Genomic DNA, 26,139 nt, shown 5'->3' on the forward strand with positions numbered 1-26,139 from the left:
CTAAGGGGTACGTAATGCACTTAATATTCTCTTACAGAAAATGTGCAAAGCTGCATCTCCTTTACCAGCCTTTTTTAATTGTTAGATGTTTTTGTGCTTATTTTAGTATTAATTTTAATCTTTATTGTTAACCTTTTTATATTCAAATTTTGTTTTTCAAGTTTTGTTAAGTGTCTTGAAAGGCACAGTATAAATCAGATAAATTACTTGTGCTGTAAATTATTTCTGTCACTGTACCATATGAAATTAATATTATTTGTGGAAGTTTTCCTGAGAGGGAGGGAGACAGACATGTTAGAATCTCTCACATATTCTGTTCTCCATTCTTGATAATTGTCTGGTCTTGTTCGTGTTCTGAAAGATTTGCCCACACATCCTTCTGTTAGGGGAAACCATGTACAGACATTTGGTCGTAGTTGCTCAATAAAGAACAGTTCGCGTGCTTTCCTGCTTGGTGGATTGAGAACATTCAAAACTGAAGCTCTGTCCAAAAAAGGGGAAGAAGAAGATGCAGGTGCTAGGATTTACCTTGTCACCAGCTCCCATAGCACTTGATAAATGCAGCACAACCCGAGCACAGAGAAAGATTTACAAAGGGACAGGCCAGAATAGACTTTATAATGAAACTGAAGAGAGCATTGTAGCATAATGCAAGACTAATTCCTCTAAAAATAAATAATACATGGAAGAAAGATTTATAGTGTTCATGGAAAACAAGCATCTAGCCAGGCAGTTGGGTTCCATGATTTTGTTCTGACCTAGGCTGCCCAAGAGTATGAAGCCCTATGAAGCGGTATATAAGTCCCGACAAAAAAACCCTTTTATTAATTAGCTGTGAATTCTGCTCATTCACATCCAGCAAAGTCTTTCAAAGGAGGATTTACAGTCACAGACATTATCTGGATTGGAGAGCTGACAGGCCGATATCTGCAAAATTTGGCAAGGAGTCTCAGAGAGTCTCCTCAGAGAGTCACGAACCAATTAAGCGAAGTAACTAATTGTCTCCTGCAAACTCCATTCCCCTTAAGAGCCGAGGTGGCGCAGTGGGTAGAGTGCAGTACTGCAGGCCACTTCAGCTGACTGCTATGTGCAGTTCGGCGGTTCAAATCTCACTGGCTCAAGGTTGACTCAGCCTTCCATCCTTCCAAGGTGGGTAAAATGAGGACCCAGATTGTGGGGGCAATATGCTGACTCTGTAAACCGCTTAGAGAGGGCTGAAAGCCCTATGAAGCGGTATATAAGTCTAACTGCTACTACTACTTTTGCTCCTTTTTTATTTCCTCTGTGAGGGGCCATTCATCATCCACCTGTGGCCTTACTCCCAAGACAACCCCTATTCTTTGGCTGTTCCTTTCGTCAAGCAACTGGCAACTATGTGCATGCACACACTGGGAACAGGCTCCAGCTGTTCATCTGCCTCCCTGATTTCTGACTCTGAAGACAGCTGATAACTGGCATACAGGTCTGGCCCCCACTCTGCCTCTGACACAGAGCCCTCATCGGAGCCTTCCCCAGACTCCAGGACTGTCCCATGTTCCTCCCCAACCTCCTCACTGTCTGAATCTGCTGCCAGCTCTGTTGGCCGCTAGTGGGCCACAACAGATTTAGCTCTATCATGCCAAAGAAACCAGCCTCAATTTTCTTCTTTTCCATAGCTGTAAAGAAACAAAAGCTTTGCTGTTTTTCAGCTGACCATCATATTATGCCCTGTTCCAAAACACTCAATTCCATTTCCCTCATGCCAACAGGTAGTAAGTGTTATGAACTCATCAGATATTCTTGATTTACATGGAGAATCTTTCCATCTTTTTATTTCATCTTTATCCCAGTTCCTTGGATATACTACATTGTACTATTTAAGCTACATAAGGATGGCACTCAGTGGCTGGATTCATACAACAAACACAATTAATCCTGAAAGTGACATTGTTAGCACACCCATAAAAATATGCTTAGTTTGCATACAAATCTAATGCACTCTAAGCCAAGCATAACATGTCCCAATTTAGCCACTATGTTGGTAAAAGTTAAGCACGTGCGACACAACCAATGAATGCATTGCTCTTAAAATACAGAAAATGTAATGCAACTTCGTACAAATTACGTTCCCCTTTCCCTTTCATATAAGAAGCTGCCTTAGACAAATCAGAATTTCAGAACAAAATTCTACTCTTGAGGCAACACAAATTATGTAGGTTTATGATAGTTCAAGGAGTGGATATGTTCATATTAACACATGAAGAAGAGCCTAGAAAAGTCATGTCCAGTTGTTATAACATGAGTACATTTAACAGGCAAACAGCAGGACAGAGGCTTATTCATTCCCAATTTGCTATGAAGGCAAGTCCACTAAAAAGATTGCAGCCAATGTTCTTCTTCTCGGTTCCTTTCACATTTTTAACTTCAACTAATATTAGACATCTTGCACCCAATTCAAATATTTGTTTTGGACGAATTTGTATAACTGAGTACTTCTCAGCTTTGGACCCTGGGCTGATTTTGGACTACAGATCCCTTTAACATTAGTCAACTTTCTAATCACATTAACATTAGTCAACGTAGCCAATGGCCTCTAGTTTTACATTTGGAATTTAGTAATTAATCCTTTTCCAAACTGTAAGATTAGAAAGCAGCTGCTACCTCAAGTGAATCAATAATCCCGCATTTAAATTATTATATTCTCTTTATTTTGTTCTACTTTTATTTCAGATAACAAGTTCAATAGCTGCCGTATCCATTATATTTTCATGAGATCAGTAGGAGAGATGCAAAACTTTCTTCAACTTTTCTTTATTTGAACCATATATATAATGCTGATGGACGAGTTCTTCTTTTAGAGAGCTAATTGTCTAATGATTAGGGTATCAGGCTAAAAATCAGGAGACTGAGTTCTAGTCCCATTTTAGGCATGAAAGGTGGCTGAGTAACTTTGAGTTAATCACTCACATCCCAATCTACCTCACAGGTTGTTGTAGTGGGGAAAAAAGGAGGAGAAAGGAATACTAGGTATGTTCACTTCTTGAGTTATTTATAAAAAAATAATAAAGATGGAATAATTTTAAAAAAAGAATTATGTAGAGATCTCAATATGAAAAACAGGAGACCAGTGTGCAAAATGTGAACTGAAAATATTTTTTGCAGTACAATTGTTCTACAAAACAGATAATAATTTGTAAACTAAACAACTGAATGCTATTTTATTCTCTACATCAGAGATATCAAGAGAATTATAGACCAATCACTCTTACTTCAGTATTTGGAATGAGATCAATCTATAAGAATCTTGAGAAAAATGCTGTGATTACTAAAAGCTCAGCATTAAGTTATCAAGAACAAGTTTCACCATACTAATCTTATTTCATCTTTTTTTGTTTGAGTAATGTCCTTAGTAAATTGGAGGAATGCTATAAGCCTGATATATTTTAACTGCAGCAAAGCATTTGTCAAAATTTTCTATGGCATTCTAATCAGTAAGTTAGTTAAGGAAGAACTAGATAAAAATATATTGGATGTATCTACAGATGTTCAAAAACCATCAAACCATGTATTCATCAAAAGTTCCTTATCAAATTGGAGAGAGGTGTCAATTGGACTTTTATAGGTTTTAATTCTGGACATTTTTGCTTAGTCAGATAAATAGATGGAAAGAATGCTTGTCAAAACTACAGTTGACTTAAAACTAGATATGACAACTAATATTCTAAAAATAGAAAATGCTGAGAATGATTTTGAGAGAAGTGGTTTGAAAAAAGCAAAATTAAAAATTAATAAAGACAAAAATAAAGTTTCATCTTAGGAATCAGAAATTAAATGCACAAATATAAGATAGAAGATTAGAAGTAGTACAGAAAAAGATATACCTTGAAGTTGTGGTTGATTACAAACTGAATACAAGTTGAGTCTGATGGGGCTACTAAAAAAGTAACTACGGTATTAGGCTGCATAGACAGAAGTCCAGTTTTCAAAACATTTGAAATAACAGATCCAGTAGATTCTGCATTGATCAAGTACACTGTATTCTTTTTGATGTAATTATACTCTAATATAAGAAAGGATGTAGAATAGAAGAAAGTTAAGACAAGTTCTTTACTGTACCACATACACTGAATATTGATGTTCTAAATATAAAATCAGGTGTTTCTTATACAAGCTAAAAAAAATATTCTTCAGCTTTCCCTGACCTCCTTCTGTCCAGATGTGTTGGACTCTCCAAATCTTTAGCTGCCATAGCCTGAAAATTATGAGTATAGTAATCAACACATTTGGATAAGTATGTAATTGGAAATTTTGGGATTTGTTATAGATCTTCCAAAAATTCTGAAAAGATTCCCAGAGGGTTTTAGATGTAGGAAACAAGAAATTGTAGAAAATTTTCTTTCTGTCTTCTGTTTAAGGGTGGATCCGTTTTTGGACTTCCATTCACTCAATTCTAATCCAGTCTGATGAATCGATTCTAGAACTAATTATATTTCTTGTCTGCATAGCCCTTTTCTGTTGATGGTTGCCCCTAAAAGACAGAAGCTATCTACCACCTTGATATCTCTATTGTCAGTTTTAAGCCTGATTATTTTACCTGTTGTCATTACTTCCAGGTTTCCTATTTTTCTGAGCACATTCCACAACTTGGCATAAATCAACACAAAAGGCTTTTCTATGATGATGAAGCATGCAGTGACTTCTTTGTGGTACTTTTTCTTAATTGTCCAGCATATATTGGCAACACTGTCTTCTGTCCCTTAGCCTTTTTTAAAGCTGGCTTGAATGTTTGGCATCTTTTTTTCCATGTCGGATTTTAATCTGTGTTGGATGATCCTAAGCATTGTTTTGTTAACCTTGTGAAATTAAGAATAATTATTGTACAACAGTTTGCACAAGTCTGTAGAGATTCTCAGTCATCTAGGTCATGGTTCTCCCAAAGATACTTTTTCAGGAGGCAACTGGACTTCCTTGTTTTTTCTTTGAAAATATTTCGTTTATCATCCAAGAAGCTTCTTCAGCTCTGACAGGATAGTAGAGAATGGAAGGATTTATATTCCTTGCAGACAGCTGCTCATTTGCATCATTTTAACGTCTTCAAACATCTTCAAAGAAAAAACAAGCAAGTCTAGGTGCCTCCTGAAAAAGCACCTTTGGGACAACCATGACCTGGATGACTGAGAATCTCTACAGACTTTTAGCTGTACAATTTCAGAACTCCCTTTGAATGGTGTGGGAGTGGGAATGAATTTCCAGAGAAAAATTGCAGATTTCAGGAGCATTACTCAGGTGACCCTGAGTAAACATCCAGGTGCTTCAACAACTCTCTAAAGGGATGCAAATGACCAGGTGTCTCCAAGGAATATGAAATCTTCCAATGCCTGGAGGGATTGGAAAAACACTGGAGGTTTTTAAGACGACATTGAACAACCATTTGTCTGAAATGGTATAGGGTCTCCTGCTTGAGCAGGGGGTTGGACTAGAAGACCTCTTCCATTTGGAAGTCCCTTCCAATTCTGTTATTCTGTTAGACTGGAGCATAAATTACACTAGACTGTTCATCTGCAATAAGAATCAGCTGGACAAATTCTTTTAAATGTATCTAAATTGAATTTTGGAGCAGTATTCATCATGCTTTTTAATACTGAATCAATGTTATAATAAATAAGGTTAATTTTAGAAAGTGAAAAAGGAATAAATTGTATTATGTGTTTCTTTTAATGTTGTACACTGCCCTGAGTCTTTGGGAGAAGGGCTGCATATAAATTGAATAAACCTAAACCTAAACCTAATACTTAACAATTTTACATCATATTTAAATAATATTCTATACTTTTCTATTTTAAAATACAATTAAATTGTTATAGTGTTTAATTAGTATCCTGTGATTTGCTTATACTTTATTTTTCATAATAAAATCTACAGTCAAATGGAATCTTGTACTTTCTGTGATATATCAAAAATAATTTTCATCATTCAGTAAAATATGTTCTGTTGTCTTCAAATGTTTCACAACAATATTGGATCTTTTCAACCAAATCAAAGCCAAGCAACCTACAGATTATGTTACATCACCCATAATTCTATTAAATATTATTGTACTTTAGTTCTTCATTTGCTCACAAACACATTAAAGAATTTTAAACATTATGTTAAAGAATTTTAAACAATATTAAAATTAAAATATTAGACCTAAGAATGCATTTTTATTTAAACAAATTCTAGAGCAGATCTTCATTCTGAAGAACTGTGCCATGGGCCCAGTTTTGCAGAGTGAAAGACTAAAGAATGAATTGTTAAAGCTGTTGGTTTAATCAGATTTAGATCAGAGTATATGACATTCAACTACAGACTTGGAATTTCCAAATCAAAGCATTTTTATAATCTAAGTTGGTTTACTTTTCAAATGGAAAGTGTAACTTTTGAAAACAATGCTGTAAATAATGCTGTTAAAGATTATTTGACATACGTAAGATGTGTTTTGGGGGAGCGACATGGAGAGGGAAATTAGATACTAGTATGAAGTGTATTAGGAGATGCAGTGGCTCAGTGGCTAAGACGCTGAGCTTGTCAATCAGAAGGTCGGCAATTCAGCAGTTCGAATCCCTAGCGCCATGTAACAATTACTTGTCCAAGCTTCTGCCAACCTAGCAGTTCGAAAGCAGGTAAAAAAATGCAAGTAGAAAAATAAGGACCACTTTGGTGGGAAGGTAACAGCACTCCGTGTGCCTTTGGCATTGAGTCATGTCGTCCACATGACCATGGAGATGTCTTCAGACAGCGCTGGCTCTTCGGCTTAGAAACAGAGATGAGCACCATCCCCTAGAGCAGGAAACAACTAAGATGCATGTGCGGGGGAACCCTTACCTTTACCTTATGAAGTATATAGTTGCTAGATTTGTATTTATGAAGTATAAAAAAAGGAAGCCTCTCCTGTTTTTCTCTGCACCTGAAAATATGATATTGCCTGGAGGCATTTTCAGACTCCAGAAGAATTGAAAATCATTGCAGAAATTGTGTTATTTTTTTAAAAAAACCACCTTTCCATACCCTTTCCCCTCCCACTCTTGAACCACCTTTCACACAAACTATGTCTGTATCTGCTGGACTCAGTTTATTTCGTTGTCTTTGAGAAGAAAAGAACCTTGTAACTAATCTGTACATATGTGAGGAGGAAAACAGCTCTAACCCTGTGGAGCAGCCGAAGAGCTCCAGTAGAGCGTGGGTGGGAAGAGGGAACTGTGGCTCCTGGAAAGAAAGAACAGCATGGAATTGTCTGATTTGTAGTCTCTGCCATATCTTGCTTTCTTCAGTTGCTTAGGAGAAGGGGAGGGTGGAGAGCGAGAGAGGAAGAAAAAAAAGAAAATCCTTAAATCCAAAAAGCAGTAGGCGGTTTTCAGAAAGATCTGCATACATGAGTGCATGATTTCTCTGCGGTGGATCATGTAACATGACAAAGCCACTAATGTTTTCCTTGATGCCATTGTGAATTTCCAAAAGTGCCATCATTAAGCAGAAATTCTCTCTCTCTCTCTCTCTCTCTCTTTCTCTCTCTCTCTCTCTCTCTCTCTCTCCCTCCCTCCCTCCCTCCCTCTCCTTCTCCCTCTCCCTCTCCCTCTCCCTCTTCCCCTCCCTCTCCCCCTCCCTCCCCCTCTCCCTCCCTCCCTATCTCCCATCAATTCTTCATGTCTTCCTGGCCTGGCTACTAGGAAAGAGAGACAATGCTTTTGCCAAAAATGTAAAAAAATAGATCACACAAAGTCACTGGTAGTCAGGCAGCATATAAATTATTATTAGAAAGCAAAAAAGTGAAGAAACCTAGTTTATGTGTCCACATAATTGTTTGTGTTTGAAATTTTTAGCATTTCCCTCCATCCTACCCTGAGACAGTAAAAGTTCTGGTACATGTGAAGATTCTTCAAGTATTTAGATGGGAGTCTTTTCTAATCTTACCTGGATACTGAATGTCAAGGATAAGAGTGGTTAGATGCAGGCTACTTCTGCCAACTGCCGGCTCCCTGAAAAGTGGCAGTTTGAATCTCACCAGGCTCAAGGTTGACTCAGCCTTCCATCCTTCCACAGTGGGTAAAATGAGGACTCAGATTGTTGGGGGCAATATGCTGACTCTGTAAACTGTTTAGAGAGGGCTGTAAAACACTGTGAAGCAGTATATAAGTCTAAGTGCTATTGCTATTAACCTTTTGACTGGCTCTGAACTACATTCCTTTTTAAAAAAAAATTTACAAAACAAGATATCCAACATCATCTTAAAGACTTTGAGCGTTGGGGCATTCTCAACTTCTGGAGGCAAGCTATGATTAATTGTTCTAACTGTCAGGAAATTTCTCAGTTCTAAGTTGCTTCTCTCCTTGATCAGTTTCCACCCATTGCTTCTTCTTCTCAGGTGCCTTGGAAAATAGTTTGACTCCCTCTTCTTTGTGGCACCCCCTGAGATATTGGAACAATGCTATCATGTCTCCCCTAGTCCTTCTTTTCATTAAACTAGACATACCCAGTTCCTGCAACCATTCTTCATATGTTTTACTCTCCAGTCCCCTAATCATCTTTGTTGCTCTTCTCTGCACTATTTTCTACATCATGGTGACCAAAACTGAATACAGTATTCCAGGTGTGGCCTTACCAAGGCATTATAAAGTGGTATTAACACTTCACGTGATCTTGATTTTATCCCTCTGTTTATGCAGCCTAGAACTGTGTTGGCTTTTTTGGCAGCTGCTGCACACTGCTGGCTCATATTTAAATGCTTGTCCACTAGGACTCCAAGATCCCTCTCACAGTTACTACTATTGAGCGAGGTGCCACCTATACTGTACCTGTGCATTTCATTTTTCTTGCCTAAATGTAGAACCTTTCTCTTGTTGGTAGTGGTGGTGGTGGTTTCCCTTGTTGGTTCTGGGATAATCTGACCAATATTTAATATTTGCTAGTGTCAGTGTGCAAGTTTCAGTTATTGCTCCAAAGTTACAACCTCTCAATGGGATATGCTACAAATCACCTTCCCTTTCAGTAAAACAATTGATAGGATATCATACCAAGCTATGTACACATTCTATAGAGAGGAATTTTTAGCTTGAGGCATCTAAGCTGTGAGTCAGACTAGTGATGATTTGTCACAGATATTGAAGGATCAAATGTTCCTGGAATTGAGAACAGCATTTCAAGTGATATTATGAATGACTAACTTGTGGCAGGCAGGGTAATGCTGGAGGTAATCATATATTTTATTCTCCATTAAAAAGCCACTGTATACAGTTAGCTGAATCTACTGTTAAAGCTTTTCTGGAATAGATCTTCCTATCCTGATAGCAGGAATAACTTCATAGTTGCAAAGCATGGAATAAACAAATAAAATGCAATGCCAGATGATGTGATGGTAGCTTTCATTTTAGGAATTAATTCATGGGGCTATAAAACTACAATAGCACCATGGGACTAAAAATTAACCACTGGAGAAAACAACAGAATGATACTGGTTTTTTATTATGCTTGTTGTAGAATCTAGTTGACCTAAATGGATTACACTTGAATCCAGCACAGTTTTCATCTGTATATATCAAAAAAGAATTCATCTACAAGTGATATGTTTGTAGGGAAATTATAAAATGCAGGCATTAGATGGACAGCTGGTTATGGCTATAAGAATGTAAACTCCAGGACAGCTCCATATTTTTGCTTAGAATTTTGCATTGGTTCCCTTGTACAAATACTATATTGGAGAAATATTGTATCTGGAAAATAGATTTGGGTGATTACAGGAAGTCTTCAAAATGTTCTGGTTAATTTGGAATCCAAGCTGTTGTCTTGGGAATTCAGGAATTCAAATGCTGTTTTTCAGCCAGCCTGTTCGCTCATCTGGACCAATGGTTCAGTCAGGGGGAAAATATTGCAAACAAGTTCTGTAATTCCAATTAGCATTCCCATTGGTAAATTAGAAGATCCCAGATTGAACTACACATAACACAATAGAGAAAGAACAATCTACATATAATTTGAAAAACTGAACATACAAATAAAAAAAACCAGAATAATATGTTGCCAACCATATCACTTATATGAACTAGATATTACAGTATCTGGGTAAAATGCTAGATAAGTAGGCATCTATGGGAGACAAATGCCAAGCAAACAGTCTTATTTAATAGATCTAACTTTGATTAAGACAGCTTTCTATATTTAAATCTGTTTTATTTCAATGAAACGAGTATCATATTATTTGTTGTTATGGATCTGTATAAAACTTGGCTTTTAGATTCATATAAGAAGGGAGGATGGAGATGAAAATGGAGGAAGGGAAGGAGGAAGGATGGAAGGAAATCCATACATTAAATCCTCTGGACTCTACAGTCTTGTCTGGATAGATTGCTCTATATTATAATAATTGTTTTTCCAATGGCTAAAATTTTGCTTCAAGAACAATGTAATAATAGCCTGGTTCAAGCATTTAAATGGATGTTAGTATCATGAACAGTGATTTAAAGAACAAACAGATTTGCTATTCTTTTTAAACAGTATATTTTATCATTCATCATTTGGACATTATATCTCGGCCTATTCTTATCATAAATATAAGCAAATTGGACAGAAAAGGGTAAAATTGCCTAGAGATTTCAGATGAATCCTGGATCAGAATAAAAGCCAAGTTTTATACAGATCCATAACAACAAATAATATGATACTGCTTATGATTCTATGTTCTCTATTCTATGAAAACAGAGTTGGCTTGTAAATACAGAGGTAATTGTGAAGCATTAGAATCTCTTTAATTGTGATGACCCAGGATCTTTTCAGAAAATGAATATTGAAAGATAAGGGACATTTTTTTTCTTAATTGTTATTTTTGAATGAAATCATTGCCTGATTAATCTACTCTTCTAAATTATGACTGAAATGATTCCTAACTAAGAAGGTTTGTTAAACCTCTGTGGCTCTGATCCAAGTTACTGTAAGGCATACAGCTTACACACTGCTGCTATTCATTTCAGTGACGACATCCTTTTCAACTCTAGGGAAATGGCTGTAGCTGGCATAAAATATTTTTGTTAAAGATTCCTTGAGTTGGGAAGGATAGACTGGACCCTCTGTTGGAACCTGATGTTTGCTGTCTTTCATAACTTTTCAAGTCCTTTTACCAGTACAAACATTCCAGTGTGTGTGTGTGTGTGTGTGTGTGTGTGTGTGTGTGTGTGTGTGTACAGTGATTTATTTAATGGTCATTAATAAGCAACATGATAGCTGGAGGGTAGCCATGGTCTAATGGGCAGAGTGTTTAATCAAAATCTATTTGCCTGTCGCTTTTCCCTTCAACATACTTCAAGTCCCCTATTACAAAAACATCCATTGGAGTCTGTAACCATGTTCCACTGCAAAAAAAAGGCAGGCAGGCCATTTAATCAGTGGAACAACTTGCCTCCAGAAGTTGTGAATGCGCCAACACTGGATATTTTTAAGAAGATATTGGATAGCCATTTGTCTGAAATGATATAGAGTTTCCTATCTAGGCAGAGGGTTGGACTAGAAGACCTCCAAGGTCCCTTCCAACTCTGTTATTCTATTCTATTCCATTCTGGCAAACAACAAAGGGAGGGAGGGAGGAGGGAGGATCCACCAAGTTAAGAATCTCCTAAAATTTTTGGGACATCCATTACCATCTTCTTTGATATATTTAAAAACCAAATGCAGCCTGTACTGTATTTTCCAGATTATTTAAAGTAAAGTTAAAGTAGAATACTCTATGCACTGCCATTTAACTTGGGTCATCAATTGTTTAATAATTGCTAGTGTTGGCTTTTAGTTCTTTGGTACCATTTATGATCGAAAGGCAATTGTACATTTTTTAAAGATCTTACCTTCTATAATTCTGTTTGCCATAATTATGTTCCATTGATCTCTGGTTATCTTTTTTAAATTTATTTTTTATTTTAAAAAACACAGATAAATAAAAGCTAAATATAAAACAATGTAAAGAAAAGCAAAAGAAATAATATGCAGTGGAGAATTAAGTTTTATAGAAAGAGATACAAATAGAAAAAAGGAAAGCTATATTAAGAAGCAATTTCCAATCTTTTTTACAGCGCTTACAAACTTATTCTCATTCCTCCCACATTAAAATTGCATTCTCTTCTTCTCATATTCAGTCCTTTTTAATCAGAAAATCCATAAATCATCAGTTCATTTTTTCCATTTTCAGCAAAAAGTTCATAGGAGGTTTCCAAGTTTTTCTACTACTTGCTGTCTTAATCCTGATCAAACAGGTCAATTTTGCCACTTCCACCAATTCCATAATCTTTACAAACCACTCCAGTTTCAGAGTTTTTTCATCTTGTGCATATAATAATCTTGCTGCAGTTACCATATTCAAAATCAATCTTTCAAAAGTCTCTTCTAATTGGCTGTCCAAAAGTCCCAAGTTATAAACAGTTAAGATTTCATCTGTAAGGTTGATCTTTCAACAACTTCTGAGTATCATGCTACTCAGCTTCCTCCTTTCCCTTGTCTGTCAGGAGGATCATAGAATATGAGAAGAAAGTCTTAGATAAAATCTGTGCACCTCGACACAAACTCTTATTAATCTCTAGCCTTGAGAGGGGATCCTTTACTGCCAAAATAAAATACACCTTTTACTGTAATTCCATCTCCAAGTTTGCAATAGATTGTGAAACTCTTCAACCTTCTTTTAAAAAATCAGTGTAAGAAAGATGAACTCTTTGCTTTTTGTTTTAGACTGGAAATTGGGCAAAGGGGATTTGTGAATTTGTGCAGAAGAACAAACTCAAATTAGATTGGGCAGCTCAGGTTCTATTAGGAGAGAATGAAGAAGGCATGAAAGAATTTAGTTTCATAAACAGAAGAACCAGGAGTATTTGGGGGATAAAGAGCGTCTATTATATTAGAATACTATCTGAAGAAGGGAGGTGTTTCCCCCCCCCTAAATCTCTTTAGTGAATATGGGCAGTGCAATGGCCCAGTGGTTATAATGCTGGGCTTTTCAGCCCGGATTTAAGACCCAAGTGTCATGTGATGAGGTGAGCACCCATCTTCACCAAGCTCCTTTCCACCTAGCAGCTCAAAAGCATGCAAATGCAAGTAGATAAATATGTACCACTTCGGTTGGGAGGAAAAAGTGCTCCACGATGTCAAGCTGGCCACATTACTATGAAAATGTCTTTGGACAGCACTGGATCAATGGCCTAAAAATGGATATGAGTACCATCTCCTATAGTCAGCAATGACTAGCAGAGTAAAATCCGCAGGGATTCCTATTAGTAAATATGCAAATATCTATGCCATCTTTTATAGTTTTTACATAACCTCTCTTAAAGGTAAAGGTTCCCCTCGCACATATGTGCCAGTCGTTCCTGACTCAAGGGTGGTGCTCATCTCAGTTTCAAAGCTGAAGAGTCAACATTGTCCAAAGACGTCTCTGTGGTCATGTGGCTGGCATGACTAAACACTAAAGGTGCATGGAATGCTGTTACCTTCCCATCAAAGGTGGTTCCTATTTTTCTACTTGCATTTTTACATGCTTTCGAACTGCTAGGTTGGCAGAAGCTGGAACAAGTAATGGGAGCTCACTCCATCACACGGCACTAGGGATTCGAATCGCTCAACTGCCAAGCTTTCTGATTGCCAAGTGTCTTAGCCACTGAGCTTTCAATAAACTTAATTTGGATAGTTATAATTTAGGAGCAAGCAATAGGTTATTTGAGAAAATCAGTAGCATTGTATATTGGTAGCATTTACCAATATACACTATATTGCCAAAAATGTACCTCACTCAGAAGGCAACCTGGTGCTATTAAAATCTCTACCACCTTCCTCACCCCAGATACATATTAAATAAAAAATATTTGACAAAGCAATAAATATTTATTTCAGGTAAATATAGTAAACCTTCTGGGTTTACTGCATATTATCCTTCATATAACTACTTAACTTCATATTATACATAGTTATTGATCCTGAGTTGAAATAACAACAGTGAAAACTACATAGGAGAGGAGAAGGAGAGATGAAGGGGAGGTAGAGAAGAGAAGGATGGTAGAAGGAAGAAAGGAGGTAAGGGGGAGGAGGAGAGCGGGAGAGTAGATAGGACGGTGGTGAAATAGGGTATATGGTGTATGAAAAGCAGAAGAGCAAATGATAGCTGCTCTGGGTCAAGGAATGATATAATAATGGATAATACAAAATAATTTCTGTTTAGATGAAATGGTATACTTGTGGTTATATGTATGAAATTAAAATAAAATAAAAAACTTTAAAAAAAAAGATTCCTCAGAGGAGAAACAGTGGCAGATTTCATGGTTGTAGAAGGAAAGCCAAGCATCTTTGTACTCCCAGCAAATGCAGTGGTTTATCTACCATATATACAAAATTCTCCTGAATTGTCTTTTGGAATTTTGTAGAATTTTCAGTGTGGAACTGCCTACTTCTTCCTGTTCTCTTTTTATCTCAGGTTCATTATGCCCAATACTTCTAGCTTTATCACTTCCACTGCATCCTCTGATTCATTCCAATATTGTCTTTTTCAGATGCTCTACGTGATTGACGCAATTGGCACAACACTTCCTTCCCAGAGCGAACATTGGCAACACGCATAGATTTTTCAGGAGACAAATCCATTCATGTCCTTAGAAGGTAAATGTAATCTTGATTTATGTCATTTTCTTCCCCTTATTTACCCCAGCTCAGATGCTTAGTTGCTAATGATGTACTCATCTGCCAATTCCTGCTTTTTGTCAAGAGAATGAAAGAAGCTTGTTCCTTAGATTTAGATCTAGGTTTTTGCCCTCTGTAGGCTGCACTACATGCTGAGTGCATTACAAATGTAGTTTGTAGGAAAGAAAGGAGCCTATTGACATACCTCTTGTGCTAGTCTTTGTCTGTATGCAAGGAAAAAATGAAAGCATCTCGATCCATTCCTAAAGTGAGTTCAATATATTGCTGCCATCTGGGTTGAACAAGCCAGTACATATTACTAAATGAAAGATACTTCTGTAGGTTAGGCTCTTTGGGCAAGTCCTGATACTTCACTGTGGATGGACATATGGTGACTGATGCTTTTGAATGGAAAACTTAATGTACAATCAAGGCAGTTTATATCATACGTTGCTTCCATGTTTTTGAAGAGGGAACTTGATCCCCGGATCCGATAGTCATTTGTGCAACAATGATTTGGCATGTCTGTTTGCATGGCAAATTGTGCTGAACCTTCAGTGAATAACTATAGATAGTCAGTGGTTTCTGTGAAAGTAAAAGGCAAGGCTCCAAGCTGACAGCAATCTAGTTTCTATTATCCTTAAGACTGCAAATATTGTCTTAAATCTCCTAATATATCTCCTAATTAAGAAGCTATGGAATAGCTATTTATGCCTTGCGTCAACAAGCTGGCAACAGCTCTAACTTTTCAAATCACTGGTTCTAAAAAAAGGAAGAGAGGCAGTCATAGTCTGCCATGATTAAAGGAAAGTTCACTCTGAAAATAAGGACTACATTGTCTTCCCTCATCATCACAGCTTCATTGTTATGGTTGTGAAACCTTTTCCAAGCAGGAACATAGTTCCAGAGCAACAATAGCAGGAAATGGGCCAGAACAGCAAATCATGATAGACCCATGATGCCAGCGGTGACCCAGAAGTGGCACGTAGAGCCCTCTCTGTGGGGACACACGCCGTTGCCAGCTTTGCTTCTGGTTTCTGACGTGCATGATCTTCATGGGCACTGGAGCGCTGGAAAATAGCCTGAAAATAGTAGAAAAAATGCCCCCAAAACAGGCCATTTTCCGGACCATTTTCAGACCATTTTGGGGTCATTTATGGCCCCAAAAACGGCTCAAAAACCCCCCAAAGCAGGCATGTGTGCACTGGTCAGCTTCTCTTTGGGTTTCCAGTGCTCTGGCGCATGCAAAGACCAGCTGGCCGATGTACATGCACATGCTGGAAACCCAAAAACTAGCTGGCCGATGCACGCATGTGCACCCGGCAGCTAGTCTTCAGGTTTCTAGCACTGCAGCATGCATGCATGATTTGGGCCCTCGGTGCCAAAAAGGTTCGCCATCACTGTGATAGACATTTCTATGGACTGTTAAAACATGGTTGCATAAGATGCATGCCATCTTATAACGTACTGGGTTTCCTATTTCCTCTTGTTGCTTCACAACACAGAGCCCTCAAATTCTAATGGAATTGATATTGAACAAAGAGATCAGAGTAGTTTCAATTCTCATTCTATCCTGGTGACTGGCTGTTAACTGTAAAAAAAAAACCCTGGCAACATTCTCTTAAAGCATTTAATATTGTTCAGCTGCATGGAAGAGCATCTGTGCATTTTTATAGTTATTTTATTTCTGCACTATTTTTTTTTCCAAAAGATGCTTAGATACTTAAGCTTCACTGCTTCTGCAAATGTCATCTGCGCTTGCTCTCTACTCTTTCCTTGAGAAAGCACTGCAGTGTGGAAGCAGAGTGGACATTTCATCCATTTCAATTGATGCTTGCCACATACTTTCTGGTTTTTAGTTCATGCAAATGTCCATTTTCCCCTGTCACCTGGTACCACAAAATCCATTCCCTTTACAAGCAATTTATGGGGAGCAAGTTAATGATCTAATTTCATCATGCCACAAAGGTGAGGCATTTCAACATATGCTATGTCATTTTATATATTTTCTCAGGCAAAGCATGTTAACTTTCTAATTATAGTAGTTATTTTCATCAGGGACTAGTCTCAGTGCAAATGATTGAAGCAGGCAGCAGCTCATTGTGGGCTGTAATTTTGATTTGTTCTGGTTTGAAGTTTGCCCTTGGAAGTTTTAAACGAACATTTAAAGCAGTGGAACACAGAATATAGAACATAGACTTATAGGGATGGAAGGGATCTCAAAAATCGTCTAGCCCAACTCTCTGCTCAAGGCAGGAGACCTTGTACTATTCCAGCCAACTGGTTGTCCAGTCTATATTTGAAAACCTCCATTGATGAAGCACCCACAACTCGGGGGGGGGGGCAAGCTATTTCATCAGATAATGGTTCTCACTGACAAAAAAATTATCCTTCCTTCTAAGTTGGATCTCTCTTTAAGAAGCTTCCACTCTTTACTTCTTGTCCTGCCCTCTGGTGCTTTGTAGAATAAGTCAATTCCTTCTTCTCTGTGAAGAGATCCTCAAATACTAAAAGACAGTTATCATGTCCCCTCTAATCCTTCTGTTCAATAAGCTAGAACAGCCATTCATTCATTCTAATATTTCACTTCTGTATCAAGTGTGTAAACCTCATTTCTGCAACCTCAGAAAAAGAACAAAATATATATTGAATCATAGGGAATCACCATCCAATTTTTCTGAGTTGCCTTTGGTTTAATGTCTCACTACTTTTTCTGACTTGATTTGAAGTAAGGAAGAGAGAAGAATCGCTATTCGTATGGAAAGATTTAACTTGAAAGTTGCAATGAAAATAGTTCTGGTTTTTTCCTTTTGAAGTAAGGAAGAGAGAAGAATCGTTATTGATATGGAAAGATTTAACTTGAAAGTTGTGGTGCAAATAGTTCTGTTTTTTCCTACAAATTCGTGAACACAATTAAAAGAATCCAACTAATATGAATTATGCTATTAATAGACGTTCAAGCAAAGAAGCTTGGTTTATTAATACATAAGCCATAGTGTGCTTTCTCTGGCTTGTGGATAACAAAATTAAAATACGTTATGAGACATTTGACCTACCTTAAGCCTTTCACATTTTAAATAGCCTACTCTGATTTTTGCAGCATGACAGAGATAATGAATACACGTGAACCTGTGATGGAGGAATTTACCTTGAGCCAACCTGAGGAAGAAGGAGGCACTTCCACTCAGGTAAGTGTATGTATGCAAATTGAATACAAAGCTACAGTCAGAGAAGGTCACATCTTCAAAGTCTGTCAGAACAATTTAGCCTCTTAGAATAAGCTAGAGTGAGCCACCACCACAAGATCATAGAAATAAAAATTGAAATCCACTGTGTATTTTAATCTGAAGTGCAAGAAGGATTATGAGCTAGGTTTTGTTATAACTATCATTTTGGTGAAGCTTGGAGCTAAATTCCTTTTGAATATAATAGAAGGCGACAGTGCTTCAGATAACACAGTACTTTCAAAGTTGCTTACCAAAACCCATTAGGTTTTACATCAGTGAGTCAAGTGACAGATTTTAAAAAGTAGATTCAAGATCAAGGTGCTAGACAGACAACATCTGGAATGTAGAACCCATGAATAGCTACATTGACTTTGGAGAATCACTGGAAAATGGTGATGCATACTAATCATACAAGATTGCCTTTTTGATAACTTATCTCTCTAAATAAGGGATGGGTAACCTTACAGTAAACTCTACTTCATCATTTTTTTGGTAGGCTTAGATGATAGGGTGCTGATATAAGGCAGGTGGGACTGTGTCAGAGGTGGGTTCCTACCAGTTTGCACCTATTCGGTAGAACCGGTTCGTCAAATCTACCGAACCGGTTAGAAGAGGTTCCACCAGTGGACCCGGAAAGCAGGCCACACCTACAGAAGAGGTTCCAAAAATATTTGAAACCCACCACTAGCAAGGATCTTGTAACTTGACAGCTTTAAGACTTGCATGCTTCAATGCCAGAGTTTCTGAATAGCTCCTTGGACCGATCTAAGTACTAATTCATAATTTCATATCCGGTCACATGGGCGGCAAGCCACTCCCATCTGGTCACATGGGTGGCAAGCCACTCCCACAAAGGAGGCCACACCCACAGAGTAGGTTCCAACAATTTTTGAAACCCACCACTGGACTGTGTCATAAATGTGGGCAGGATCAGGGTATTCTAATTTTCTTATTTAGGAGATATATTCCCAACCTTAAACTGGCAGAAGATTTAAACTTTTGGCAATTACGGTAAATACTTCTTTATCTACACTAAACGTAGTACTCAGTATGTACATACTGAACTCCTTTTGACTAAATGTCATTCTCTTATATGTAATTTGGAAGCTTAGAAAAAGTTCCCATACATTCATGGTCCATTCTAAGGTTCTAAGACAGTTTTTTTTTTCCAGTAGAATATAGTTTTGAGTGAAGACATTAGACCTACTACATCATGTACCACATTTAAAACAAGTTTTCACATTGTGCAGCCTTATGTAAGGTAATAATGACAGAAATGGTAGTCTATAATGAACATAACATAGTGTTATTTTTCCAACTTAGTTCAGAGGCTGCTGAGGTGACATCCTGTTTTTGTTCAGTCTAATGAAAATAAGGCAATCCACTTTTGCACTGTATTTTCCTAATTTGTTTATACATCACCCTTCAAAACCAAATTTTCAGAGTAGCTTACAATACACTGAAACCAGACAATAGCATTGTGAAAAACAATTAGAATACCATACAAAAGAGTAAATGTAATTAAAATACACACTAGGATGCATTGTCTCAATTGTGTGTCAATTTGAGATTTCATATTTACAATTATTTATAATAATGTAGCCCTTTGCCACAATTACTGTATTTTAGAGTAAAGCTTTTACACAGTGTATTTTTGGAGAAATGGCTTTTCGTTATAAATATGTGTCTTTAGGGATGGCCTTGGGCAGATTCAGTTGTTGCATAAGTGCATAAGCCTACTTCAGGCTACAGTTTTAAAATACCCACTCAGGACATTTGAAATTGGATAGCTTATGTAACAAATTTACCTTTTCATTTTTTGCACAATGTTTATGATTTAATGGAAAAAGTGCGGGAAGATACTGAAAATTGACAAATGAAAGAGACATCTGGATTTCTCTCTGCATAACTACACAAACGCGATGAGTTGATTGTATAAGAAAAGTACAATCTAGAAGTACCCATAATTTGAGAATTTTGCTGTGTTTTGTGAATTTTCTTTGCAAGTCCTAGTGTATGTCTGATGTATTATCTAATCATCAGTCTCATGCAATGTATAAGATAATGAAGATAAAATTATATGAGGACTGGATAAAAGTCAATAAGTTGAAAGAAGGATATGCCAAGGGATCAATTTGGCCATTTTTAATGGAAAATAGGGAGATCTGCCTTGGGCAACTACTACTGATAAGAAATATCATATTAATTAATGTATATCATAGCATTGATAACAATTCCACGTCTCCGTACAAGTTACATGAATTCTTTTTTTCTATATTCATTTTGTTAAAGGAAATGTCAGACCATTTACTGGTAATTCCATGGACACCTACTAGGACAGTGATGGCCAACTTTTGTCTAAAGATGTGCAACAATTGTGTGTGCACCCGCTATCATGCACACTTGTGTGTCCACCCACCTGTGCATGTGTGCACAACCACTTCCCTTCCTGCTCATGTGTGTGCAACCCCCCCCCCCAGGGTGAAAAACAGCCCAACTGCCCAACTGGAAGTTTGGGAACGAATTTCCAGTTGGCCCGTTGGGTCTGTTTTTCACCCTCTCTAGGCTCCGGAGGCTTTCCTAAAGCCCAGGGAGGGCGAAAACAGTCTCCCCTGGTCGTCCAGAAGGCCAAAAACCAGCTGGCCAGCATGTGCATACACGCTGGGCGTGAGGGCTGCCATGCCAGCAAATATGGCTTCATGAAGCATGCGTGCCATAGGTTCGCCATCACAGTACTAGGAGATCTCAGGAGGCTTACAGAAAACTTATATTCTTCCATTGCATGCTAAATATATTATAGTAGTAAGAGATAGTAATGAAGATGCATTTGATGAAAACAATCAGAAGGCTTTGCGAATGACATTACAGTTTTCTGACATTTCCTTAAGGCTTTCTTTAAAAAAAAATCAGTAATTACCTGTAAATCTAAATATCTATGAAATATCTTCTAATACTTCCAACAATGGGATATATATATCGACAGATATATTGTCTTTACAACTTATCTCATTAAGTATATGAGGACATAGAGGTATCATGCAACCCTTAAAAATAACAACAGGCTAATCTGAATAGTTCTCTCAATTTCTCATTTTCTCCATCCTAAATTATTTTCTACATTAGTTGGTAAATTTGGCAAAAAAAAGATCATGAAAACCCATACCCATTTCCTTGTATGTTTTTCCTAATACACATATTTTTGTCTAAGGTTTTCCTTCCACATACCTTTTTAAAAGTACTGTATTTCATCCTTAAAATATGTTGTTTCTTTTCATTATTCCTCAATATATACATTTTACGTGCGTTCCTATTAAGAATAATTCTTTTTTATCATGTGGTATATTCTGTTTTCTGAAGTCTGGAGACGTAGTCATTTTATATCTGGGTGATTGAGAATTTCAGTCTCTGCTCTGAATCTGGTGGTTAGACAGACTCCACATATTTACATTGGCATGAATCTAAAAAGTGCTTGATAAGTTTTCAAATGCAGCAAATGTGGCACCCTCTGTGCACATTAATCTACCCTCTGTGGATTAATGTGCACTCTCCAAATTGACAACAAGAAACAGAAACAAAAGTAGAGAGTCATGTTCAGTGGTTGAACAATTTTAAGACCCCCATGCCTAGAGACCAAATGACTGTTTGGTCACTTGCCCTTCCATTTGTAGTTACTTCAAGGGCTCATATATACCTCTTTCCTATCTATGTATTATAATTTCTGCTACTTCCCAGTATTAGCAGCCATGGTGGTGCAGTGGTTAGAATGCAGTATTGCAGCAGTGGTGGGTTGCAGGCAGTAGCCCCAGTACGGGCATACTGGTGCTTCCCGGGAGCACCGGGTACCGTTCCGTTATGGTGTTCCGGAGGGCCCACCCACCCGCTGTTTGAGCTCTTCGGCACTTCCATGCACGTACATGGAGCGTATGCCGCCTGCATGCTCCGCCAAGCAGCTGGAGTGTTGCAGGTGGTAAGGACACATGCGCATACTGTGCACTCGCACTGCACGTGTGCACTGCATGCATTCATGTGGTGGACGCTGGGCCCAGTTGCACCATACTGGTTGCACCAGGATCCAGAACCCACCACTGTATTGCAGGCTAATTCTGCTAACTGCCAGCAGTTCGATTCTCACCAGCTCAACATTGACTCGGCTTGCCATCTTTCTGAAGTTGGTAAAATGAGGACCCAGCTTGTTGGGGGCAATATGCTGACTCTGTAAAATCACTTAGAGAGGACTGTAAAGCACTATGAAGCTGTATATAACTTTAAGTGTTAGTGCTATTGCTATTAGCTGAGCAGGGTTGAGTTGTGATGCTTGAACTACTGATAGTCATGAAAGGTAACTGGAGGGCCACAAACTCACCATCCCAGAGTTAAAGCAAAAGGCCTGTCAGTCCTGCCTCAACTTCAACCTTAGGCAAGAATGATCCATGACTCCATTTTTGAGAGTAAGGTATAGTTTTACTAAAGTCAGGTGAAGTACAGTAAAGCAAATCCAGACCTGAGGTTCCCATGCCAATTCCCTAGTGAAAACCCCTTGTTTCCCACATCTTCCTCCCATTGGTCCCCATGTGTCTTATCAAACCAGATGTTTTTAGAACAGTCATCCTTGAATGTATCTGCATTGTTCTTTCTGGCCAGGCGTCCTTGAAGCAGAGGTGGGTTCCTATTGGTTCGGACCGGTTTGACTGAACAGGTAGTAACTTGGCGGCTTGGGTCGCTGGAACCAGCAGCAACCTAGGCCTGCCATGCCCCCAAATTGGTTCTCATATGGCGGTGCCATCTTGATTTTCAGTTCTGCCAATGTGCAGAACAATTTTCATGGCAGAAATGTAATATTTTTCCTTTTTTAACATTTTGCACATGCGCAGACCTTTTTAGGTTCAAATGTGCATGTGTGTGGAGTGTGCAATTGGCGTGCGCATAGTGAGAGCACACGCTCAAATATTTTTGCACACGGAACCAGCAATAATGCCGGCAGCAACCCACCCCTGCCTTGAGGTGTTGTCTCTGGCTGGCACAAAGCAGTTTATAGAGTCTCTCCCTTTCCCCCTCATAAGGGTTTCCCTCCCCACAGCCCTCTGGAGTTTATGGCAGGCTGTCACTGAACAAGGCGAAAGCAGGATCAAAGTGGCAGCTCTGACAATGCCTCAGCACAGACTATATGGTTAACATTTATTTTTAAGTAAAATAATTTTATTTAATTTTTTTTTAAAAAAACCCCATCGATGCTAAGGAATGGACAACTTGCCCTTATTAGGGATGTTAGCTAATCACTTCCTTGGGGTTTTTGAAATTAATTGAAAATCCATGCATCCCTAGGAACTGTGGCCTTCTATTGCAAGAATTGATGGAATCTGTTCTGACTGGCAGTTGGTTCTGTTTCTTTCTCTAGCCTTTGAAATCCTCCTTGTAAGGAAACCAAATCATTTATATGAAAGTTGATCTGATGAAGCTTGTACTAAAAAAAAACCATCCTGTTCTAAAGTAACCATGCTCTTTACCATTTGCACTATTTGCAGCTTTCATGGTTTCATAACAATTGTCATTGGTTTGAGTTGAGGCTGTCGGCTACACTCGTGCCAGATGATCAAATATTGGATATTTGTATTACACAAATATTAACCATCAAAATGATAGAACGTAAATAGCAATATGTCACAGTAAATTACCATTATCCATTGTTTATAGAAATGTCAATAAAGTGCAAAAGGTGGGAGGTAAAGATTTTTTTGTTTGCCAGGAGAAATGCTACACTATTTCTTATTTCTATTGCCCAATGGAATTGTATCAGATTGGCAAATATTTGAGTTTAGAGGCCACAGCAGGAGGCAATGGGTATTGAAGGCCTAACGTCTTGTTTTTGGGTGATGATACCAAGAAATCCATTTGTCTGTTGACCTTCCCATTCTGTCAGTTTCAAATATTCCAACATGTTCTTCCCTGGGCTAAAGGGAAGGAGAGTTCCTTGGTTTGACAGAAAACAACCTTTTACATGAATTCACCTTCAAAATATTGCTTATCTTTAATTGGTTTTAATGTTCAGAGTAATTAAGATAACCAGTTTAAGGTGAAATTTGAAGATAAATTGGGATAAATTGCATAGTAAGAATTCTTCCGGTAGCATTCTTTTCTGTCTTCTGGTGCATACAATGGAAAATGCAAGTTTGCAAGAAGCCCAAAGCAGATTATGAAGGGTATAGCAGCTATTACCATAGCTATTATTACCAGTGGAGAATTGATAGTCAACAGGATGCCACCAAAAATAAAATTACTAGTTTGTAATATGGATACATCCATTTCCTCTAGAACTTTAGCTTAGCTTTCCTGATTTATGAAAGTTTGTGTTGCAAGATTGTACTAATTATTGCTGAACCAATATAATCTTTAATGGCATTTTAAAACATTGAAACAGAGAACATCCATGTGTCCTTATAGTTATTTTTTTTATACATGTCATTACAACCTGACCATCGTGATGAAACCAATTAAATTCTTCATTGTACTTCATAGGCATTCCCGGATGCCCATGAAAAGTATCCAAAACTGTCAAAGAGATTACCATCCATTGTGGTAGAGCCATCTGAGATGGGGGATGTTGAAAGTGGAGAGCTTCGTTGGCCTCCAGAGGATCTGAAATCGATGGAAGACAAGAAGGCTCTCACTGCTCAGAGATCCTATGCTCAGCAACACCAGATGGATCTTGAAAGTATGAACATTTTAATTAACTTTTACTGGGGAAATGTGTTAAAAAGAGTGTGACATTGCCTGTACTAGCACACCATGTGTTCCACCCATATTTTTTTTAAAAAAATGTTAAACTGGTGTATTTTAATTCCTCTGTTGGGGTGTTCTAATACAGGGGTGTCAAACCTGTGGCCTTGGGGCTAGATGCATCATGCCCACGCCCACCACCCAGTTTAGCGAAGGGGGGAAAGTCACATGACACCACAAGTTTGACACCCCTATTCTAATATATCAAGCATAGGCAGTTGTGGTCTTCAAATCCCATTAGATCAGTCAGTTAATGTTAAATGGCAAGGGATTACATAAATTTAAGCCAAGCATTTGACCAGAGGACCATGATAGGGACAATCCTGGTCTCTTCTAAGATCGTGCACCCTTTCCTCCTCCAGCTTAACCCATCAGAAATTTCAGCTTCCATTTCCATTATTCAAACATATTGTATCACTTATTATAATTTTTGAGATAAAGTAACTTCATATATTATGCGTCATTAACAAACTGTAGCTAGGTTAATCATAATTTCTCTAACACAGGAACCATTGTTTCTCTCCAGGTGCTTCACCACACCAAGACATAGGAGATAGTACAAAATCCAGTGGAAGCAGAACTGAGGATGACTAAGGAACTTCATTCAACAAACTGAAGCTGTGGTGGGACCCTAATTGGAAAGCTGGCACATTCCGAAGGCTTGTCAACATGCTCTATTTTAAAACCATAGAAGGTTTTAATTTTAGTTCTATTATTAGGTTAGTACATGGCAAGAAATTTAGGGGCTTTAGAACTGCTTCTTTTCAGGCTGGGATTCATATCATTTCAATTTCCTTTGAGGAAAAGCGGAGCACATTAGGTAGTTCTTCCTGGTTCCTTTTATTAATGCCATAAAAGGAAAAATAGAAGCAAAACTATTCATATCAAACACCAAAAAAAAATGAAATCAGTTGCAATGAGCACTTATAAGTGAAATTGTCTCTTAAAGATAACAGAGCTATCTGATATTGATACCAAGACACAGGGTTTGTTTGCCATAGAATATATTAAATCAATTAAACCTCTTTTGTTTTAGCCATTTAAAACTAGCACTGTGATATTATGGATAATAGATGTAATATAATGTCACCTTCTAACTTTGTACCTTTTTTGTATAGAAATGCAAGTTTCACTTTTAAATCTGGATTAAATGGAGAATTTAGGACTGCCTTTTTGTGATGCACAGCAGAGATCTTTACTTATCCCTTATCTCTTTTTCTGTGCAAATTCAAGTGAACCAGCCTTTTATTAACACTGCATTTGAAAGAAAATGAGTTAACATTTAAGGCTTTACATTTTGTGTACATTTTGAATGGAAATAGCTGTTCATTATTGTTTGTGAACCGAGTTAGTTTTGTGTAACTTCAGCAGCTTTTCTATTGTTTGCACAAACAATTTGTGACCCAAATGCTAACCTGGTTTAACTGAGCCTGTTTTGGAAGGGAAAAAGAGAACACTGCTTATTTCATCGCTATTTTAGGCAATT

General features: G+C 37.8%; 1 protein-coding gene across 1 annotated transcript in view; it reads left to right on the forward strand.

Moving 5' to 3' along the window:
• LBHD2 (LBH domain containing 2) overlaps nucleotides 1–25,520 on the forward strand; it is a 47,764-nt gene extending 22,244 nt beyond the window's left edge. The window contains exons 2-5 of the mRNA XM_032208435.1: nucleotides 14,526–14,631; nucleotides 17,753–17,840; nucleotides 24,393–24,588; nucleotides 25,180–25,520. Of these exons, the coding sequence (XP_032064326.1) occupies nucleotides 17,754–17,840; nucleotides 24,393–24,588; nucleotides 25,180–25,247 (351 nt within the window). The 5' untranslated portion in view covers nucleotides 14,526–14,631; nucleotide 17,753 and the 3' untranslated portion in view covers nucleotides 25,248–25,520. The remainder of the gene's footprint in view (nucleotides 1–14,525; nucleotides 14,632–17,752; nucleotides 17,841–24,392; nucleotides 24,589–25,179) is intronic.
• Nucleotides 25,521–26,139: the final 619 nt, after the last annotated feature.

This window comes from Thamnophis elegans, chromosome 1, assembly GCF_009769535.1.
Source record: "Thamnophis elegans isolate rThaEle1 chromosome 1, rThaEle1.pri, whole genome shotgun sequence".
Classification (NCBI taxonomy): domain Eukaryota; kingdom Metazoa; phylum Chordata; class Lepidosauria; order Squamata; family Colubridae; genus Thamnophis; species Thamnophis elegans.